This window comes from Elephas maximus, chromosome 17, assembly GCF_024166365.1.
Source record: "Elephas maximus indicus isolate mEleMax1 chromosome 17, mEleMax1 primary haplotype, whole genome shotgun sequence".
NCBI classification, from domain to species: Eukaryota; Metazoa; Chordata; class Mammalia; order Proboscidea; family Elephantidae; genus Elephas; species Elephas maximus.
Window position 1 is genome coordinate 16,170,933 of NC_064835.1, and position 19,866 is coordinate 16,190,798.

At 42.0% G+C, this 19,866-nt stretch overlaps 1 protein-coding gene across 1 annotated transcript in view; it reads right to left on the minus strand.

Moving 5' to 3' along the window:
- Nucleotides 1–1,120: 1,120 nt before the first annotated feature.
- The window catches only part of CLMP (CXADR like membrane protein), a 134,650-nt gene continuing 115,904 nt past the window's right edge, over nucleotides 1,121–19,866 (minus strand). Inside the window, exons 3-7 of the mRNA XM_049856430.1 lie at nucleotides 10,996–11,197; nucleotides 9,607–9,774; nucleotides 9,016–9,138; nucleotides 3,745–3,886; nucleotides 1,121–3,150 (exon numbers count right to left, since the gene is read on the minus strand). Of these exons, the coding sequence (XP_049712387.1) occupies nucleotides 2,874–3,150; nucleotides 3,745–3,886; nucleotides 9,016–9,138; nucleotides 9,607–9,774; nucleotides 10,996–11,197 (912 nt within the window). The 3' untranslated portion in view covers nucleotides 1,121–2,873. The remainder of the gene's footprint in view (nucleotides 3,151–3,744; nucleotides 3,887–9,015; nucleotides 9,139–9,606; nucleotides 9,775–10,995; nucleotides 11,198–19,866) is intronic.

Sequence of the window (19,866 nt, forward strand, 5' to 3'; positions counted from 1 at the left end):
TCAGGTTTATCAGCCGGGCGTTGTTGGGATCTTCGGGGCTGATATCAGTGTACTGACGAAAGGTGTCTGTCATTCTTTCTAAGAAAGTGGATGGGTCTTCCTTTTCTCCCTGGATAATTTCTCTAACCTTTTGTAAGCTCTTGGGTTTGGGGGCCCCGTTTCTCAACCCAACAATTAGGCAGTCGCGATAGAACTGAAGTCTACTCGCCCCTTCTTGACGATTGTGATCCCAACCTGGATCTCTAGTAGGAATGGCTTCTGTCCCAGGGGGTTGGGCTCCATTACTAGGATCTAAGTTATGGCCCTATCAGCCTCTTTTCGAGCCTGCTCTAACACCATACGGCGTTCTTCTGAAGTTAACACAGTGGTGAGGTGTGCCCAGGTAGGGCAGTGAGTAGAGAAAATAGAAAGAAACAGTTCAGTCATTTTGTTTGGGTCACTCCGGTAAGGGGGGCTCTTCCAGTTTGTTTGGGTCACTCCGGTAAGGGGGCTCTTCCAGTTACATAGATCAGAGGTGGAAAATGGACTAGGTACCAGCATTGTGCCCCGTGGCTGTCCTTTATCATCCACTCCGGCAGGAACTTCTCTCAGTGGGTATTGCCCTGCCTGGACTCCTGAGGCACCCTCACCGAAAACGGTACCCTGACAGGTATGAGAAGGGGAGACCATACCTGAAATAGCCGGAACTTCACTGTCTGATCCTCCTCCTCCATCCGCCTTTGGTGTGCTGGCCAAGCTAGAATCCGGCTCCACCATTCTGTTTGGAGACCTTGTCGTTTCACTGTCCGACCCCTCGGCTCCTACCGCACCTCCCCTATACCGCGGAGGGGGAGCCGAAATGGTGGCCATAGCCCATCCCTCTAGGAAGGAGTCCTCTGATGAGGATTCAGGGAGTACTTTGGCCTTTGATTTTCCCTGGAAGAAAACCTGATTAGGGGGGTGCAAGGTCTGGTAGAGAGACATGAAGGCTTGTGCATAAGGGACTTCGTCCCACTTTTTAGTTCTTCTGGAGAACAAATTCAATTGAAGTATTGTATTATAACGTAAAGACCCCTCTGGGGGCCACTGTTCTTGGTCCCCCAACTGGTATTGGGGCCATATGCTGTTACACAGGCAAATCATTCTCTTTTTGGTCGTGGGCTCATAGCTATACCTTTTCCAATTGGCCAAAACTCAGCCCAGTGGGGATTCAGCTGGAATAGATGGGCCTCCTCCCATGCTAATATCTCTTTTGTTTAAACTTTCCTTTTCCTGCCTCAGGCAGGATCAACTTTGCTTGACAAAGGGGAGAGTTTGAGCTTCTAGAGCACAATGCTTCATCTATCTCTTCTCTAATTAGGTTTAATTCTTTCAGGATTTCTTGGGTTCCTATCTTTAGGACCCTAACTTCTTTGGGGACAGTCTTCTAAAATAGTCTGTACACAGACCGATGAAACTAATTGTCAATCTCAAGAACTTAGGTTAAAACTTTTCTTGAACCTGGTGAGGGGTTTTGTAGGAATAGGGATTTACAAGATGAGGACACCGAGAAAAAACAAAAAAAGAAAACCTCATGAGCACAAGTAATGGTACATAGGACAAACAGACAGACCGACAAAAGTAATGGAGATAACCTTGCAGTCTCAGCCTCCCAGACAGCAAGACAGGTTGTACATAAGACAAACCTGACAAACAGAGAAAAACACTCAGACCACAAACGCCAGAAAGGAGAGGGGGAACGAGGATAATCCTAGTGAGGTCTAACACATTATTAGGAATGTCTCAATCTCCACTTCAATCCTCCAGATACCTCCTATCCCCAACGCCAGACTGAGGGGCTTCAATCTCCCAATCTAAACAGACAGAGATGTCCATACCCACTCCCCGAAACCAGGGTGCACCAACCAGAGACAGACAACAATCCAAACACAAAAACCAACGACCGACACACACTCACACGCCTGCCCAGCTCTAGAGTCACCAAGAGTCCCTCCTTGCGGTCCTACTCACGGGGACGGTCATCAAAGGCGCCACTCGCCTTAGAAACCAAGGGCCCGGGTTCAGTTCGGAAGCCACGCTGGCCCGCCCTATCTCCCCGGCCCTGAGCGCAACACGGAGAGGGTCGCAGACTCACCTCAGGATCCTGGTTAGGTCTTGCCTTCACCCACCTCTTTGGTGCAGTTGGGGACGGGTGACGCCGCAGGGAAGCCCGGGTCCGGGACAGCCCCGGGGACAAACAGAGCCCCCAGCGGCCGCTTGGTAGGTGAACTGTCAATCAGGCCCGGGCCCCGCCGCGCGGCCACCGAGTCTCAAATGGCTGTAATCTCTGTACGGGCCACCGAATTGTTGCCGCAATTTCGCGAATTAGAGCCGCCTGCAGCAAATAGCTAATTCTTGAGACAGGGGTGAGGTGGGTAGCAAGAGCTTTATTAGATATACCGGTATATGGAGACAGAGGGGAATGATCTCCTCCTAAAGTCGTCTGTCTCCCCAGACTACCGATGGGTTCGGGTTTTTAAGGGAAAAGGCGCCATAAGTTTTCGGGACTTGTGGAATGTGCGCTCTCTTTTTTGTGTTTGGTTTTGGTGGTCCTATCTCAAACATGTTGATCTTATCCTGCCATTATCCCATCAGCTCAGGGGGTAGCTGGGGCCATCCTTCCTCTTATTTGACAGGCTTAGATCAATGTCACTTGTTTTCCACAGTCTTAGAGGAAACATTGGTTAACACTTAACCATTTGGGGAGCTAACATCAGGATCTTACTTGGAGGCAGGGATGGGCTAGGGGAGGGAAAGGAGAGAAAGAAGAAAGAAGAAGGAAAAAAAATTGGCTCAGGTACTGTTCAAGATATGGCTGAGCAGCCTGTTTCACAAACAGTTTGGGAGGCTCGACTTTAGCTGGGGATCATGCTGGATGTGGTTTCTGCTTTAGTCAGAGTAGCATGGTGGACTCTCTTTGGTTCAGAACCTCTCCTCTCTGGTCGCTCTAGGCTGTATGCTTGGGTGGCCAGCCCTGGCTGAGGTGCTGCTTCCGTCGACAGCGTCCGCTGGCTGCGTGAGGCACTATTTGCAGTGGAGCGAGTGGAGGAAGAACCCGAGCGTGAGCTGCGGGAGCCTGAGGAAGAAGAGCTAGGTTTCACAAGCCGGGCTTTAGGGGCTTCAGCGTCTTCTCTGAAAAGGAGAAACAAGAAAAATAAGATTCAATACTGACAGAAATGTGATAGCTTCCATTATGGGTGCTTTCTTCTGAGGTTTCCCAATAAATCCCTCAAGCTGAAAACCTCAAGTAACATTGCTGGAAGGCAGCCATTAAGGCAAATAGCCACTTCCTCATTTCTTGAGACTTAATTCTTGACTTAGGTAAATGTAGGCTTTGTTAGCCCAGAGGTCAACCCTGTTACGGAGAGGATACCCACTCTCCACTGACATGGGTTAGGCAGCATTCCCCGATTTGGAGTGTGTCTACATAAACCTTTTCATAGCCTACTGGCTGTGCCCATTTTTTACAGCATGCTATTTAAAGTGGAAGTGAATCAAGTACTAGAGTTGAACTTTAAGTCTCTGTTCAAGAGAGTTTCACAATAAAGTCAAGGTAAACCTGAATGTCTATCCCAGGGCTGGAACTCCCTATCTATCAGAGTTACCCTCTTAATAGGTTAAGAGGAAACTGGGGACATTTATGTTTGCTGGTTACTACGGAAATTACTATGGATTACTGCCTCTAGGAAGGAAGTCTAGTGGAGGGGGCTTAGGGAGGAGGTTTACCGAATTTCATTAGGTCTCTCTTCCTCCTCATATCTCTTTTTGTCTTTCCTTCGGATTAGTAGCCACACCAAGAGGAAAATCAGCAGGGCTCCAGCCACCATGCCTGTCACTGCTCCTGCAACCATGCCGATGCTTTGTACATCTGTTTTCTCAGAAGCAAAAGCAGAAGTAAGACCAAACATAAGCTGGAAAATACATGAGCTCAAAAAACATAAGCTCTGAACAGGATGAATGATCTTTATATCTATCTTCCTGAGTAGTAACCCTATTATCCTCACTTGGCATATGACTATTTGCAGTTGTGGTTACGGAATCACAGACTTCACCTGCAGTTGGTCCAGATTTTAGTGAATAAGTCTGGGTTCATTCAGGTGATAGAACTGGGGTTGAGAGAGTTATTGTATCACATTCAAAGATTTGTCAACCTGTACAGTATAACATTTGGGCAGTCTTCTGCCTCTGCCTACTACCCTTGCTTTCTCTAACTTTCCCCTTCTCCCACCAGTAAAATAAAAAGAAATAAAACTAAATGTGAGGCTTCATGTGGGTTTACCCATTGAATTCTAAAAATTCAGAAGTCAAGGTAGATGTGATTTGCACATTAGTAACTCACATGCATTTCATTCATATGCAAAGTAATTATTAAGTGCCTACCCCAGCTAGGCAGAGTTCTAGACATTGGTGAAGACAACCAAGATTCCTGTTTTGTTGAGCTGATATGCCACAAGGGTGAAAACAGATAATAAACAACTAAACAAACAAAGATAATTTCAGATAATGGATAAATTCTGAGAAGGCAAAAGTGGTTAAGTGATATTTTAGGAGGAGGAGGGAGGATATTACTTAAGATTGGGTGATCAGGACTCTGAGGAGGTGACATTTGTGATATAAAAGACTATCATGTGTTGATCTAGGGGCAGACTTTCCTGGCAGATGCAATAGCAAGTGTGATGAATGTGGGTGAGCCTAGGACATAATGAGCAAGAGAGAGTCTACAGAGATGAGGTCACAGAAACATGAAAGGTTAACTCACATAGGGCCTTATAGGCCACGGCAAGTATTCTATTCTGTATGGATTGGACTGTGTCCCCAAAAATGTGTGTCAACTTGGTTAAGCCATGATTCCCAGTATTGTGTGGTTGTCTACCATTTTGTGATCTGGTGTAACTATCCTATATGTTGTAAATCCTAACCTCTATGATATTAATGAGGCAGGATTAGAGGCAGTTATGTTAACAAGGCAGGACACAATCTACAGAATTAGGTTGTATCTTGAGTCAATCTCTTTTGAGAGATAAAAGAGAGAGGTAAGCTGAGGGACCTCCTACCACCAAGAAAGAAGAGCTGGGAGTGGAGCAAATCCTTTGGATCCAGGGTCCCTGTGCTGAGAAGCTCCTAAATCCAGGGGAAGATTGCTGACAAGGACCTTCCCCCAGAGCTGACATAGACAGAAAGCTTTCCCTTGGAGCTGGCACCCTGAATTTGGACTTCCAGTCTCCTGGACTGTGAGAGAATCTCTGTTAAAGCCACCCACCTGTGGTATTTCTCCTATAGCACCAGATAAATGAAACATATTCTAAGAGCAATGCAAGTGTAACATGATCCAAAATGGATTGTGTAAAAGTAGGAGAGGAAGCAGGGACACCAGTTAGGAGACTAGTGCAGGCTAAAGATGATGACGGAAGTAATGGAGATAAAAACATATACATGAATATGGCTTATATTTTAGAAGTAGTCATCAGAATTTGCTCTTTATTCTTGTACTACTTTCTTTATAAAAACTAAATGGCCTTTTAATATAAGAACTCATTTATTCAATAAAATGACCTCTAACATAACAATACATTAAAGAAAGTGGATTTTGGATCTCTGGTTAAGATTTTGCCCCAGGTCTCCAAGGGCTGAAGTTTATTTTATTGGAGCAATTTCTATTAGGGAGTAAATTTTTTTTTTTTACTTTTTTATTTCCCCTACTGCCCCTTTCCCTGCCACACACACATAATATAGATGGATTGTCTATTAATAGAAATTTAGGATGTTTTCAGTTTTTCACAATTGGAAATAATACATCAGTGAACATCCATACATATTTGTACGCTTGTGAGAATGTCTCTAAAGGATAAATTCACAGAAGCATTGATGGATAAAAAGGAATGCACTTCTTCATTAAAGTAAAATTAATTATGGTATATTCATACATTGAAATACTATATGGCAATGAGAATTAACAAATTATAACTATAGGCAACAAAAACGATAAATTTCAAAAACATGATGAGGAGTGAAAGCAGCCAGACACAAATGAAGTATGATTCCATTTATTTAAGGTTCTAAAATAGGAAAAATAATCTATAAAGCTAGAAATCTGGAGGTAGTGAGAAGGCACGGGTGATTCACCAATGTATTCACTTCTGAAAATTTTCAAGTTTACACAGGATTTGTGAAATTTTCTCTGTGTATGTAACAAACGCAAACCCAAACCCACTGCCATTGAGTCGATTTTGACTTATAGAGGCCTTATAGGACACAGCAGAACTGCCCCACAGGGTTTCCAAGGCTATAAATCTTGGGTAAGCAGATTAACACATCTTTCTCATACTGAGCAGCTGTTGAGTTTGAACCGCTGACCTTTCAGTTAGCAGCCGAGCGCTTAACAACTGCGCCACCAGAGCTCTTTCTGTTATATAATACGTCAGTAAATTTACACCCCCGAAATAAATGCACATTTAAGTCTTTGATGGATTAAGCCAAATTGTGCTATCAATTTACACTCTAGGCAAAAATGTAAAAGGATCTGTTTCCTCATAAGCTTTCTAACAATAAAAAAAAAAACAATAGCATTACATTTTTTTTATCTTTGCTGATCCGATAGAATAAAATAAAAGGGTTGTGGATTTTTTTCCCCTCTTATTTCTGTCTGTTGACCATTTGTATTTTTTTTTCTGTGAGCTTCCTGTTAAATCTGAAAGAAAAATGATCTGAAACTTGAAAATAGGTAAAAGAAGTTATTAGGTGTTCTCTTAGTACCGTGCGAGCTTGACTGTTTATTGTCTGGGAACTCGACTCGACGGCACTGGATTTGGGGCAACTTACAACTCTGTAGGGGCAACCCGTAGGTCTTTGTTCAGTCGTGATGCAAATAATTGCTGTACAGTTGAACAGATGACCCCAGAGATTGTGGGCTATGACTTTGTAGGACTTTAGCCAGTTTGGTGTCTAACCAAGCGATCTTATCCTAACATTTCTTTGTTAAATTGTCTCCATATACATGTTTTAGTCATCTAGTGCTGCTGTAACAGAAATACAAGTGGATGGTTTTAACAAACAGAAATTTATTTTCTTATAGTTTAGGAGGCTAGAAGTCAGAATTCTGAGCGCAGGCTCTAGGGGAAGGCTTTCTCTCTCTGTCTGCTGTCTGGGAAGGTCCCTGTCTCTTCAGCTTGTTTCCTGGTTCCTTGGAGATCTCCGTGTGGTTTGGAATCCATCTGCCCCCACCTCTGCTTGCTTAATATCCTTTATATCTCAAAAGAGATTGACTCAAGATACGCCCTACACTAATCCTCACTCATTAACATAACAAAGACAGCCCATTCCTAAATGAGATTATAACCGTAGGCATAGAGGTCAGGATCTATAACACGTATTTTGGGGGAGGGACATAATTCAATTAATAACAGTACATAACTTCTCAAGTGCCCTTTGGACCAGTTTTAACATCTTACCAGCTCCCTTGATTAATTAAATTAATCTGTCAGAGAATCAAAAATTTTTTTTTAACCTTTCTGAAAATTATGCTTTAACAATATTTTGTGACCATTTTGGTTTAGCTATTTTCTCAATGATTTGAAAGAATTTTTCAAATGTGTTTATATATTTTTGTGATTAGACTTTGCATACGTGGTGGTTTTAAATATATATCCACAAATTATTTGCTACTTCTCCCTTCAAGACATAGTTTTCTTCTCCTCCCTCTGAATGTGGGCTGGACTTGGTGACTCACTAACCGTGTAAAGCAGAAGTGACAGTAGGTTACACCTGAGGCTTGATGGTAAGAAATCACTGCGGCTTTCTGCTGGTTGTTGTCTCTTCAGATTGCTCACTTTGCAGGGAGCCAGCTGTTATGTCAAGAGCCTTAAGCAGAGGCCTGTGTGGTAAGAAACTGAGGCCTCCAGCCAGCAGCCACTGAATGAGGAGGCATCTTAGGAGACTCTCCAGTACCAGTGAAACCTTGCGATGATTGCAGCACCAGCTGACATCTTGGTTGCAACCTCATGAAAGACACTGAGCCAGAACTCTCAGCTATGCCACTCCCAAATTCCCGGCCCATAGAAACTATGAGATAATAAATGCTGTTTTAAGCCCCTAAGTTATCTATGGCAGTAGATAACTAATACACAGTCAGTTTGTTGTTGTCCTTTAACTTTGTTTATGTTTCCTTTTTTGCAGAGTCAATCCCTAGATGATGAGGCTGGCATACTGTTTATCGCACTAAAAAAATTCTAACACCTGGTGTGGCTTGAGGACATGGACTTTGGCTCAGAAGTCTAAAGTTACCAAATTGATAGAAGAAATAATAATAGCATCTAACATCATAGAACATCCACTATGTGTCGGGCACTGTTCCTAAGCAGTGGTAAGTAAATGTGTTAATTTACTTAATTTTCACAACAGCTCTGTGAGGTTGTTACTTTTATTATTTCTGTTTTATAGATGGGGAAATAAGTAAGATGCCCAAGGTGATACAGCTAGTGATGGAGCCGAGATTCAAATCCAGGCAGTTATCTGATTTCACAGCTAATGCTTCAGCCACCTTGCTTCTCTCTCTTATCTGGAACATGAAACAAACCTAAATCTAGTATAACATACATCTGTGCTCATGAAAGCACTCTGGGGAGGGGAGAAATCTCGCTGTTTGCCTTGAGTGATAGGTAGCATATAACTAGCTGGGTAGAGTTTTTGTTTTTTAAGGCAGATGTTTGTTTGGCTCCCTCCTGGACAATATAAGTATCTTTGGGAGCTAATAAAAATCACATAAAAACACACACACACACACACACACACACACACACACACACACACACACACAAAGTATAGGTAAATACAGAGGCAGATAAAACTGTGAATGGCCCTTGCAACTCCGGAATTTATTTTTAGCGATTCATCTGGAAATAAAGATTCTGACCTTACTCATGATTAAAACAACCACATCAAAGCACAATGCAAACACACAAACAAAAGCCTTCCTTCCTAGCATTACCCTCGGATACTTACACTGTACGGTCACTCGCACCACACAGCTTTCCTTCCCAGCTTCATTGCCTGCTGTGCACTGGTAGAGGCCAGAGGAGGACATGGTGAGATTCTGCAGCAGGACGCGGCCAGGGTGGCTGTAGTCTACACAAGCAGAAAGACCGTCAATCCCTTTAGAGGCAGCGTCTTTAGCTACTGTTTACTTCATTGCATCAATGACCTAAGATTCTCTAGTAAATACAAATTGATAAGGATGAAGTGATAGAAAAGATTTCTTTTTGGAACATGAGAAGAAAGGGGAACATTTTTTACAAATTGTAGCGCACCTCAAAAGTTACACAGCATTGTGAACATTTAAGGGATAACGAACAACATAATTAGATATGATTGATTTATAGAGTATATTTCTTCCTAATCTCCTTTAACACTTTTACATGCTGTTTGAGGAAAGAAAAAACATTCTCAGTTCCGTTTTATGGGTAGAAAAACTGAGACTCAAAGAGGTTCAGCAGTATACTCAAGGTCACATAGTGAGTTGCTGACAAAACCAGATGAGAATTAGCAGGTAGAACCCTATTCTGTTGGCTCCAGACTAGTAGAAAGACAGCTTACCAATCCTGGATTTGGGAGGCAGGTGTTCATCCTCTCCCTCTTTCTCTCGGATTCGCTGCCAGTAATACACAATGGGCTTTGTGCCAGAGGATGATTCACACTGCAGAGTCAGGTCGCTTCCCTCCGTCAGCTCTCCTTCCATCTCACATTTGGGTTTGGATGGTTTCACTGGCCAAAAAAAAAAAGTCTAATGACTCAAAGATGCCCAAACATCAGACTCAAAGAAGAACTATGTCCCGTTGAGTTGTTTATCCAGCTACCCCTTATAGTCAGTTTCTGTGAGTGGGTTTTCCGTAGCTTTTTTGCTACCCAGCCATGCTTCACATTACCCCCAGAAATTATGCCCACCTCCAGCCAGGCTGGCCTTGGAAACTCTATGGGCAGTTCTACCCCTGTCCTATAGGGTCGCTATGAGTCGGAATTGACTCAATGGCAGTGGGTTTGGTTTTTTTTTTTTTTTTTTTGATTTCCATCCCCTACACATACATCCAATTCCAGCTGCTACCAGTGACTCTTTAATTTGGGGGGGTTGCCTGAGAAATGCCATCAGCATTTCTCAAAGAAGAGACATTGTTATTTAATTGAAAATTTTAGAGACGTTGAATGTGATTTTACTGATAAAGGAAATGTGGGTAGAAGACTGTTTATTTGAAAGCAATTAAATAGAACTCAGTAGCTTTTAGAATTCCTGGGTGGTGCAAATAATTAACAGGCTCGGCTGCTAACTGAAAGGTTGGAGGGTTGAGTCACCAAGGGGTACCTCAGAAGAAGGGCCTGGCGATCTAATTCCAAAAAATCAGCCATTGAAAACCTTATGGAGCACAGTTCTACTCTGACATGCATTGGGTCGCCCTGAGTCAGGATTGACTCAATGGCAACTTTTTTTTTTTTTTTAGTAGCTTTTGTTGTCAAAAACAGAAAGAAATGGATTTGAATGATATCTGAGAGATTTAAGTATAAGGATACCATTCAAATATTAAAGGATATTTAAATGCTGTGGTAGACTACCACAGAAAGGAGCTCTGGTGGCACAGTGGTTAAGAGCTTGGCTGCTAACCAAAAGGTTGGCAGTTCAAATCCACCAGCCACTCCTTGGAAACCCTATGGGGCAGTTCTACTCTGTCCCATAGGGTCACTATGAGTTGGCGTCAACGCGAAGGCAACGGGTTTTTTTTTTTTTTTAAATCATAGAAAACCATGATGATTTTTTCTTGGATTATGACTAAAACATAGAACATACTTCTTCCCAGGAAACTGGACTAGATGCCCTCTAAATGTATAATACAAAGTGCTAAACAAGAAGTTCTGTACCACCATGATGCATTTGGCTATCCCTTCCAGAGACCTCCTGAATAAGATATAGACATTTACCTTGGCACCCTATCTTACCTAAGACTTTTAAGATGACATAGCTCCACACATAGCGTCCTGAATTCTTCACCTTGCAGGTGTACCGGCCCTCATCACTGGGCTTCAGAGGTTCAATCTGCAGTGAGGCATCGCCTGCCAGGAAATTGGAAGCAAAGGCTACTCGGCCCTTCTGTTCTTCCGTCAAGTTGTTGTAGACATGACGACTGGAGTAAGTGATCACCTGTGAGACAGACCCAGACAGGGTCAAGCAGTGTGGCTCTCAGCCTTCCTCTTCTGCTAATGTCAAGAAGAGGAAAAGCAATACTCTAATGGCACAAAATAATCAAGCCTAGGGCTGATTCTAAGGGCTCAAGAGACCTCTGTTCATGATTAAAGTTAAAAGTACAGTACGTTTGTCTACGCCTTGTTTCTACACCTAAGAGTACTACCTTCTTAGATTCGTGTAGCATGTTAATTATAAAGCATTAATTATTTCAGTAAATCCTCAGAACCACTCCATCTTATAGGTAAGGGGTTTTTTTTTTTTTTTTTTTTAACTGTACTTTGGATGAAGGTTTATTGAACAAACTAGCCTCTCATTAAACAGGTAGTACACATATTGTTTTATGACCTTGGCTAACAACTCTATGACATATCAACACCCTCCCTTCTCGACCTTGGGTTTCCTATTACCAGTATCCTGTCCCCTCCCGCCTTCTAGTCCTTGCCTCTTTAGTCTTATTTTATTTTAGGGCCTGTCTAATCTTCAGCTGAAGGGTGAACCTCAGGAATGACTTCATTACTGAGGTAAAAGTGTGTCTAGGAGCCATACTCTTAGAGTTTCTTCAGTCTCTGTTAGGCCAGTAAGTCTGGTTTTCTTTTGTGAGTTAGAATTTTGTTCTACACTTTCTCCAGCTCTGTCTGGGACCCTCTATTGTGATCCCTGTCAGAGCAGTCAGTGGTGGTGGCCAGGCACCATTTAGTTGCACTGGACTCAGTCTGGTGGAGGCCATGGTAGTTGTGGTCCATTTGTGGTCCTTTGAACTAATTCTCCCCTTATATCTTTAGTTTTTCTTCGTTCTCCCTTGCTTCTGAAGGGGTGAGACCAGCGGAGTATCTTAGAGGGCCACTCACATGCTTTTAACACCCCAGACACTACTCACCAAGGTAGAACGTAGAACATTTTCTTTATAAACTACGTTATGCCAATTGAGCTGGATGTCCCCCGAGACCATCGTCCCCACAACCCTCAGCCCAGTACTTTGGTCCCTCAGGGAGTTTGGATGTGTCTATGCAGCTTCCATGACCTTGCCTTAGACAAGTTGTGCTGGCTTCCCCAGTATTGTGTACTGTCTTACCCCTTACTAAAGTTGCCACTTATCTATTGTCTAGTGTTTTTCCAGGTTGTTTCTTTTTGTATGTAAACCTTTTCGTGAATTTTTGTAGTAGTGGTCTCATACAATATTCGTCTTTTTGTGATTGATTTATTCCACTCAGCGTGATGCCCTCCAGATTCATCCATGTTGTGAGATGCTTCGCAGATTCATCGTTCTTCTTTAACATTGCGTACTGTTCCATTCTGTGTATGCACCATAGTTTGTTTATCCATTCATCTGTTGATGGGCATCTAGGTTGTTTCCATCTTTTTGCTATTGTGAACAATGCTGCAGTGAACATGGGTATGCATATGTCTATTCATGTGAGGGCTCTTCTCTCTCTAGGATATGTTACTAGGAGTGGGATAGCTGGATCGTATGGATTTCTATTTCTAGCTTCCTAAGAAAGTGCCATATCGTTTTCCAAAGTGGTTGTATCATTTTGCATTCCCACCAGCAGTACATAAGAGTTCCAATCTCCCCACAGCCTCTCCAACATTTGTTATTTTCTGTTTTTTGATTCGTGCCAGTAATGCTGCGGTAAGATAGTATCTCACTGTGGTTTTGATTTGCATTTCTCTAATGGCTAGTGATCTCCAGCATTTCCTCATGTGTCTGTTACCTGCTTGAATACCTTCTTTGGTGAAGTGTCTGTTCATTTTCTTTGCCCATTTTTTAATTGGATTATTTGTCTTTTTGTTGTAGCAGTGTTGGATTTTCCCATAGATTTTAGAGATTAGGCCTTTGTAGGATTTGTAATAGACAATTTTTTTTCCCAGTCCGTAGCTTGGTTCTCTTTTTACTCTTTTGGCGAAGTCTTTTGATGAGCATAAGTGTTTAATTTTTAGAAGATCCCAGTTATGTAGCTTATCTTCTGGAGTTTGTTTGTTGTTAGTTATGGTTTATAGCCTGTTAATGCTGTGTATTAGGGCCTCTAGCATTGATCCTGTTTTTTCTCCTATGATCTTTAAAGTTTTTGGCTTTATATTTAGGTCTTTGATCAATTTTGAATTAGTTTTTACATATGGTGTGAGGTATGGGTCTGTTTTCATTTTTTTGCAGATGGACATCCAGTTTTGCCAGCACCATTTGTTAAAAAGACTGTCTTTTCAGATACTGGAGAAACCCTGAGAGTACAGTCCCTAGGAACCCTTTCAGCTCAGTAATGAAGTCACTCCTAAGGTTCACCCTTCAGCTAAAGACTGGACAGACCCATAAAACAAAATGAGACTAAAGGGGCACACCAGCCCTGGGCAAAGACTAGAAGGCAGGAGGGGACAGGAAAGCTGGTAATAGGGAACCCAAGGTTGAGAAGGGAGAGTGATGACACGTTGTGGGGTTGTTAACCAATGCCATAAAACAATATGTGTACTGTTTAATGAGGAACTATTTTGTTCTGTAAATCTTCATCTAAGTACAATAAAAAATGTGGGGGAAAAAAAAGACTGTCTTTTACCCGTTTGATGGACTGTGGGCTCTTGCCGAAGATCAGGTGACTGTAGATGAATTGATTTACATCTGGGTTCTCAACTCTGTTTCATTGGTCAATGTATCTGTTGTTGTACCAGTACCAGGCTGTTTTGATTACCATAGCTGTATAATAGGTTCTGAGGTCAGGTAGTGCGAGTCCTCCAACCTTATTCTTCTTCAATAGTGCTTTACTTATCCAGGGCTTCTTCCCTTTCCATATAAAGTTAATGATTAGTTTTTCCAACTCTTTAAAGAATGCTGTTGATATTTGGACCGGGATTGCCTTGTATTTGTAAATTGCTTTGGGTAGAATTGTCATTTTCACAACGTTGAGTCTACCTATCCATGAGCACAGTATGTTTTTCCATTTCTGTAGATATTTTTTGGTTTCTTGCAGTAGTGTTTTGTAGTTTTCTTTGTATAGGTCTTTTACAGACCTGGTTAGATTTATTCCTAAGTATTTAATTTTTTTAGCGACTATACTAAATGGTATTGTTTTCCTGATTTTCTTGTCATTGTTCTCTTTGTTGGTATATAGGAATCCAGCTGATTTTTGTATGTCTCTTAGTCATCCAGTGCTGCTATAACAGCAATACAACATGTGGATGCCATTAATAAGTAGAAATTTATTCTCTCACGGTCTAGTAGATTACAAATCCAAATTCAGTGTATCAGCTCCAGGGGATGGCTTTCTCTCTCTGTTGGCTCTGGAGAAGGATTCCTTGTCATCAGTCTTCCCCTTGTCGAGGAGCTTCTCAGGTGCAGGGACTCCAGGTCCAAAGAACATGCTCTGCTCCCAGTGCTGCTTTCTTGGTGGTGTGAGGTCCCAAATTCTCTGCTTGCTTCCCTTTCATTTCTTGTAAGATAAAAGGTCATGTAGGCCACACCCCAGGGAAAATCCCTTTACATTGGAACAGTGAGGTGACCTTAGTAAGGGTGTCACAATCCCACCCTAATCCTCTTTAACATAAATTACAATCATAAAATAGAGGACAACCACACATTACTGGGAATCATGGCCTAGCCAAATTGATACACACATTTTTGGGAGACATAATTCAGTCCATGACAATATGTTTATCTTGTAACCTGCTACTCTGCCTAGGTAAGGAATTTTAAAATTGAGTTACATCCAAGGGTCACATGGCTAAGTAAAGGAAAGGAGGAAAATTTACATGTATATGGCCGTGCATATGTATATGCATAGATTATTTCTGGAGGAAACACAATAAATGGTATCAGTAGTCGTTTCTGAGAATTGTAAGAATGGAATATAAGGGCAGGGAGGAGACTTACTTTTTCCCTGTATACCCTTTTCTGTCTTTTGTATTTTCTACCACTTGCTTGTGACCAATTGAAAGTACACTGTACTTCTTATACTAGGTGCCTCTACATGCCATCTAGTTTATTCCTCACCACAAAATTTTCAAGTAGTTACTGTTCCCATTTCACAGACAGGTGGGAGAACCAGAATTTGAACATAGGCCTTCTAATGCCAAAGCTGTAGTGGTGCAGTGGTTAAGAGCTCAGCTGCTAACTAAAAGGGTGGCAGTTCAAATCCACCAGCTGCTCCTTGGAAACCCTATGGGGCAGTTCTACTCTGTCCTATAGGGTCACTGTGAGTCAGAATTGACTCGACAGCAATGGGTTTGGTTTGGTTCTTCTAATGTCATCTAGTTCAGTGTCCTTGGATACCATTTACCTCTCTTCCTTTCACTGCCCATAAGTTTCACTGCTCATTAACTGCTCTTCCAGAAAGTTTGGAAACGAAAAAGTGAAACTGAAAAACCAATTGGTTTTGTTCTCACAAAAATTTAGAGTCAGGGTGAAGGGATTGGAGAAGTTAAGAAGGATTAGAAATTAATGGTTAAATTTCACTTCTGACTCTGAGGGCTTCATTGCTTGACTTTCCTTCTTTTTTGGGGCTTTACTGTTTTTTTTACTGTTGATTAGTAAGTAAGAGTATGTTAGGTGGGGAAAAATTATGTCATTTTCCTCCTTTAAATACACATGATCTTCCTGTCTTTGTTTTCCCAGATAAGAAGACCAAAGTTTAGATTTCTCCATTAGAAAAAAAACAGTCTCCTTGATTTTTACTGAATTTTTGTTTGCCCATATCATAGCCTCCAGTTTTTAATCATGCTGATCTACTCCCCCAAGACTCTTCAAGTTCTATAACTTCAGCATCGTCCTCCCTGCTGCTCAGCAATCCTATTCTTAATCCCATTTGATTTAAACATCAGCAAATATTTAAGGAATGACTGCTTCCCATCAGGTCAGGAGGAGGTGATCTAGATGAGTAAACCCTCTTCTTGTCTTCAAGTAATTTACAATCTAGTGGGATTAACAGAGAAGTATAAACTCAGAAAAAGCAACAATTAACTTGAAATAGTATCAGAAAGAATTGCCCAGAAAAGCTGGTGGCATTTGAGTTAGGCCTTGAAAGATGAGTAGGCTGAATAAGAGGTGAGGGAGACAGACAGACGAGGGCTGGAGAGAGCATTCCAGATACATAGAACCGCACTAAAAAAGGCTTGCAAGCATATGGGAGTCTCTCTATCACATTCTGGCTGCAGCTGTTCTGAATCGTTTCACTCTATTTAAGCCCTTAACTCCATCTTCAATTACATGGTGCTCTGCAACTCTTCAGATGCTTTCCTGAAAAGATTTAAAACCATCCAATAAAATACCCACCAATTCTTTAGCCACTGTATCAAAACCCTTCAGTATCATCATTCGTTTTCCCCTTACCACCTCTTTGAGGAAAATGTTTCCCCTTTCTCTGAATATTGTATTCAGCAAATATTTATTGAGCTCATGTGTCAGATACTGTGCAGGGTACTGGGAAAACAAGCAGAAGTAAGACACGATCTCTACCCCTGAGGAACATGCAGTCTTGTGGGGGAAAAATGGGGGGTAGGGTGAGGTGGGAGGAATGAGTAAGAAAAAATTAAGGTAAACATAGTCACTGAAAATGTACATAAAACATTTCCAGTATTCAATTCTGCCCTCTCATGTTTTCAACCAACACCACCATCATGCTCGTTCTCAAATCCTTATTTCTATTCCCAACATATTTTTGAGCTCCAATTTAACATTTCCAGCTGCCTCAACCTTTGCATATTTCTGTCCCTTCCAATCTATCTTTGGTACTGCTGCCCAGTGAATCATATTAATGTAAAACTCACATTAGCACTTTCCAGCTTAAAAACCTTTAATGGCCTCCCACCACCTCTAAATGATAACCAGACTCAGCCTAGAGCTAAGAGCAGCTCCCCAAAGTGAGCTCTACATTACCTTCCCAGTCTTACTTCCTATTTAATCTACTTCCTATACCTCAGTTGCAAACTCTTTTTTTCCTTCCTTTAATAGGAGCTGTGCTTTCTTTGTGCTCCCGTGCCTTTGCTCAATGCACTTGCCCACTCAGATACACTCAGACTGAGGACGGGTTCTTTTCTTTGCTCTCATCCCTAGCCATTTCTTTGCACTGTTTTTATGTGAGGAGGAATTGTGAAATACTTTGAAAAGGGCGGATAGGTTGCCAGTGCCCTTTTTGTGGAATGCTGGGTACTGTCTGGGCTACCTGGTTTTATATGGGTCTGCAGCCTTTGATTGATTTTGGCTAGGCGATTTTGCAACTCCTGGAAGATGGAAGTGCGTGTGTGGCTGGCTGGCGGGTGGTGATGTAGATGCTCCCGCTCCTAGAGATGTATGTGAGTTTCATCCAAAGGAGAGTATAGATGTCTTTAACTCCAATTCTCCTTTGGACTGGTTGTGGCCTTTTACTGCTTCTGTCATTCACTAATGAGTTAAATAAAATCTTTTATACGTTTAGTTTGTATTTTTATAGGAGTCATGATTTTAATGATTAAAAATTTTCTTTTTAAAAGTTACCCTTTAACACTTATCCTACTCATTTCTTTGCGTTATTATCATCTCTCACCCAGTGCTAGAGATTTAATAAATGCCTATAGAACCAAGGATTGAAAGTAGGTGGTATGTTACTCTGAGTTCTCATCTTTGTGTCCAGATATCAATTATTTGGATAGCTCACTTTCTCTTCTGTTTTCTTCTCTATATTGACTCCCTCAGTGACTTTACCCAGCTTCATGGCTTTAAATACTATCCCCCCTCAAAAAAAAAAAAAAAAAAAAAAACAGAAAATCTAAATCAGCTGCTGTTGAGTTGATTCCAACTCATAGTGACTCTATAGGACAGAGTAGAACTGCCCTATAGGGTTTCCAGGGAGTGACTGGTGGATTAGAACTGCTGACCTTTTTTGGTTAGTGTAACCTGACCCTGAGAATGCCAGTAAATTTCCATTAGTCCTTAAACTAGCCCAAGCCAGATTTGGCCCACCCTGCATGTACAGAAAAGCCAGCTGTGACCACTAATTGACCTCAAGAGAGGACACAGCAAAACAATAGGAGGAATGAATCAGAAGTAAAATCATCACCCAGACCCTATTCCGAAAAGAGAGGTCCAACAAGAACCACGTCATCTCCTGTTTCCTGGCCACCTTCTAGAATTTTCCATCCCCAGTATGCCTGTGCAGCCACCATCTTGCTGCCCAAATCATATATAAGCCCTGCTTCCCCATAGCTCAGGGAGGTGGATCTGAGGAACCTCCTCCCAGCTCCTTGCTCTGTGCATTGCGGTAGAGTTACATATTCTTTCTCAAAGACCAGCACGTCCAGATAATTGGCAAGTCTGAGCACATCGGACAAGGACCCACGTTCTAGGGTTCGGTAACATTAGAAGCCGAGTTCTTAACAACGGTGCCACCAGGGCTCCAAATACCATCCACATACTTACAATTCCCAAATGTGTGTTTCCAGTCTAGACCTTACTCCTGAACATCAGCCTCACATATATGTAACTGCTTACTCAGTACCTCTGGATGTCTACCAGGTATCTCAAATGTAGTAAGTTCAAAACTAAACTCCTGATCTGTAACACCCCGTTGTACTCCCTGCAACACACACGCTCTAACTCAAAATTTGCTCGGCCCACAGTCTTACCCTCTTGGTTGACGGCAATTCCATCCTTTCATATGCTCAGACAAAAAAAATTGGGAGTGGTCCTTGACGCCTCTCTTTTTCTCATACCCCAAAACCAATCTATCTAGGATGGTCCCAGTTGATTCTGCCTTCAGAATACATTCAGAAGCTGATCACGTCTTATCACTTCTACTGCTACCACCCTGGAGGCAGCAGCGTCTCTTGCCTGGATCTTCACTACAGTAGATTTCTGACTGGTTTTCCCATTTCCACTCTTGGCCTCCTACAGCCTATTCTCAAAACATAAATCATATGTCACTCTTCTATTCAAAATCCTCAAATAGCTCCCCATTTCCCTCAGAGTAAAAGCCATAGTCTTTACAATGGCCCACCGGCCTACATGATCTGCCCCCACCACCTGACGTCATCTGTTATTCTCCACTTACTCCACTCCAACCACCTGGCCTCTTTGTTATTGTTGCTCAAACCTGTCAAGCACCCTCCCACCTTAGGGCCTTTGCATTGGCTCTTTCCTCTGCCTGGAAGTCTCTAAAAAAAAAAAAATCTCTACCCCCCAAAAAATTCCAAGGCTAGTTCCGTATCTCCTTCAAGTCTTTGTCCAATGTCACCTCCCAGTGAAGTCTACCTTAGTCACCTTATTTAAAATTGCAACCCGATCAGACAGGGAAAAGTGCAGAAAAAAATTTTAAATTCTTATGGAATTCAGACTTTATGGAGCCACCGAGGCTTGGGTGAACCCCAGAAACTATTGCTCTGAAATAATCCTTTGACCTTAAACCAAAAATAACCCCTGAAGTCTTCTTTAACCCAAACAATAGTTTAGCTTAATTTGTAAAGAACGTCTGTCTTGAGCTTTATGCTCTTTTAAAGAACTATCTACATGGGATCGAACTGACAATAGTAACTGGAAAGGTTACATAGGAAGCTTAGTGGGCAGGGAGTTTACATTCATCGGGGAGGAACTATTTGGATAAGGAGGGTGAGAATGGTTCACAAATTAAAGAATGTAATCAATGTCAATGAATTGGACATGTAGAAATTGT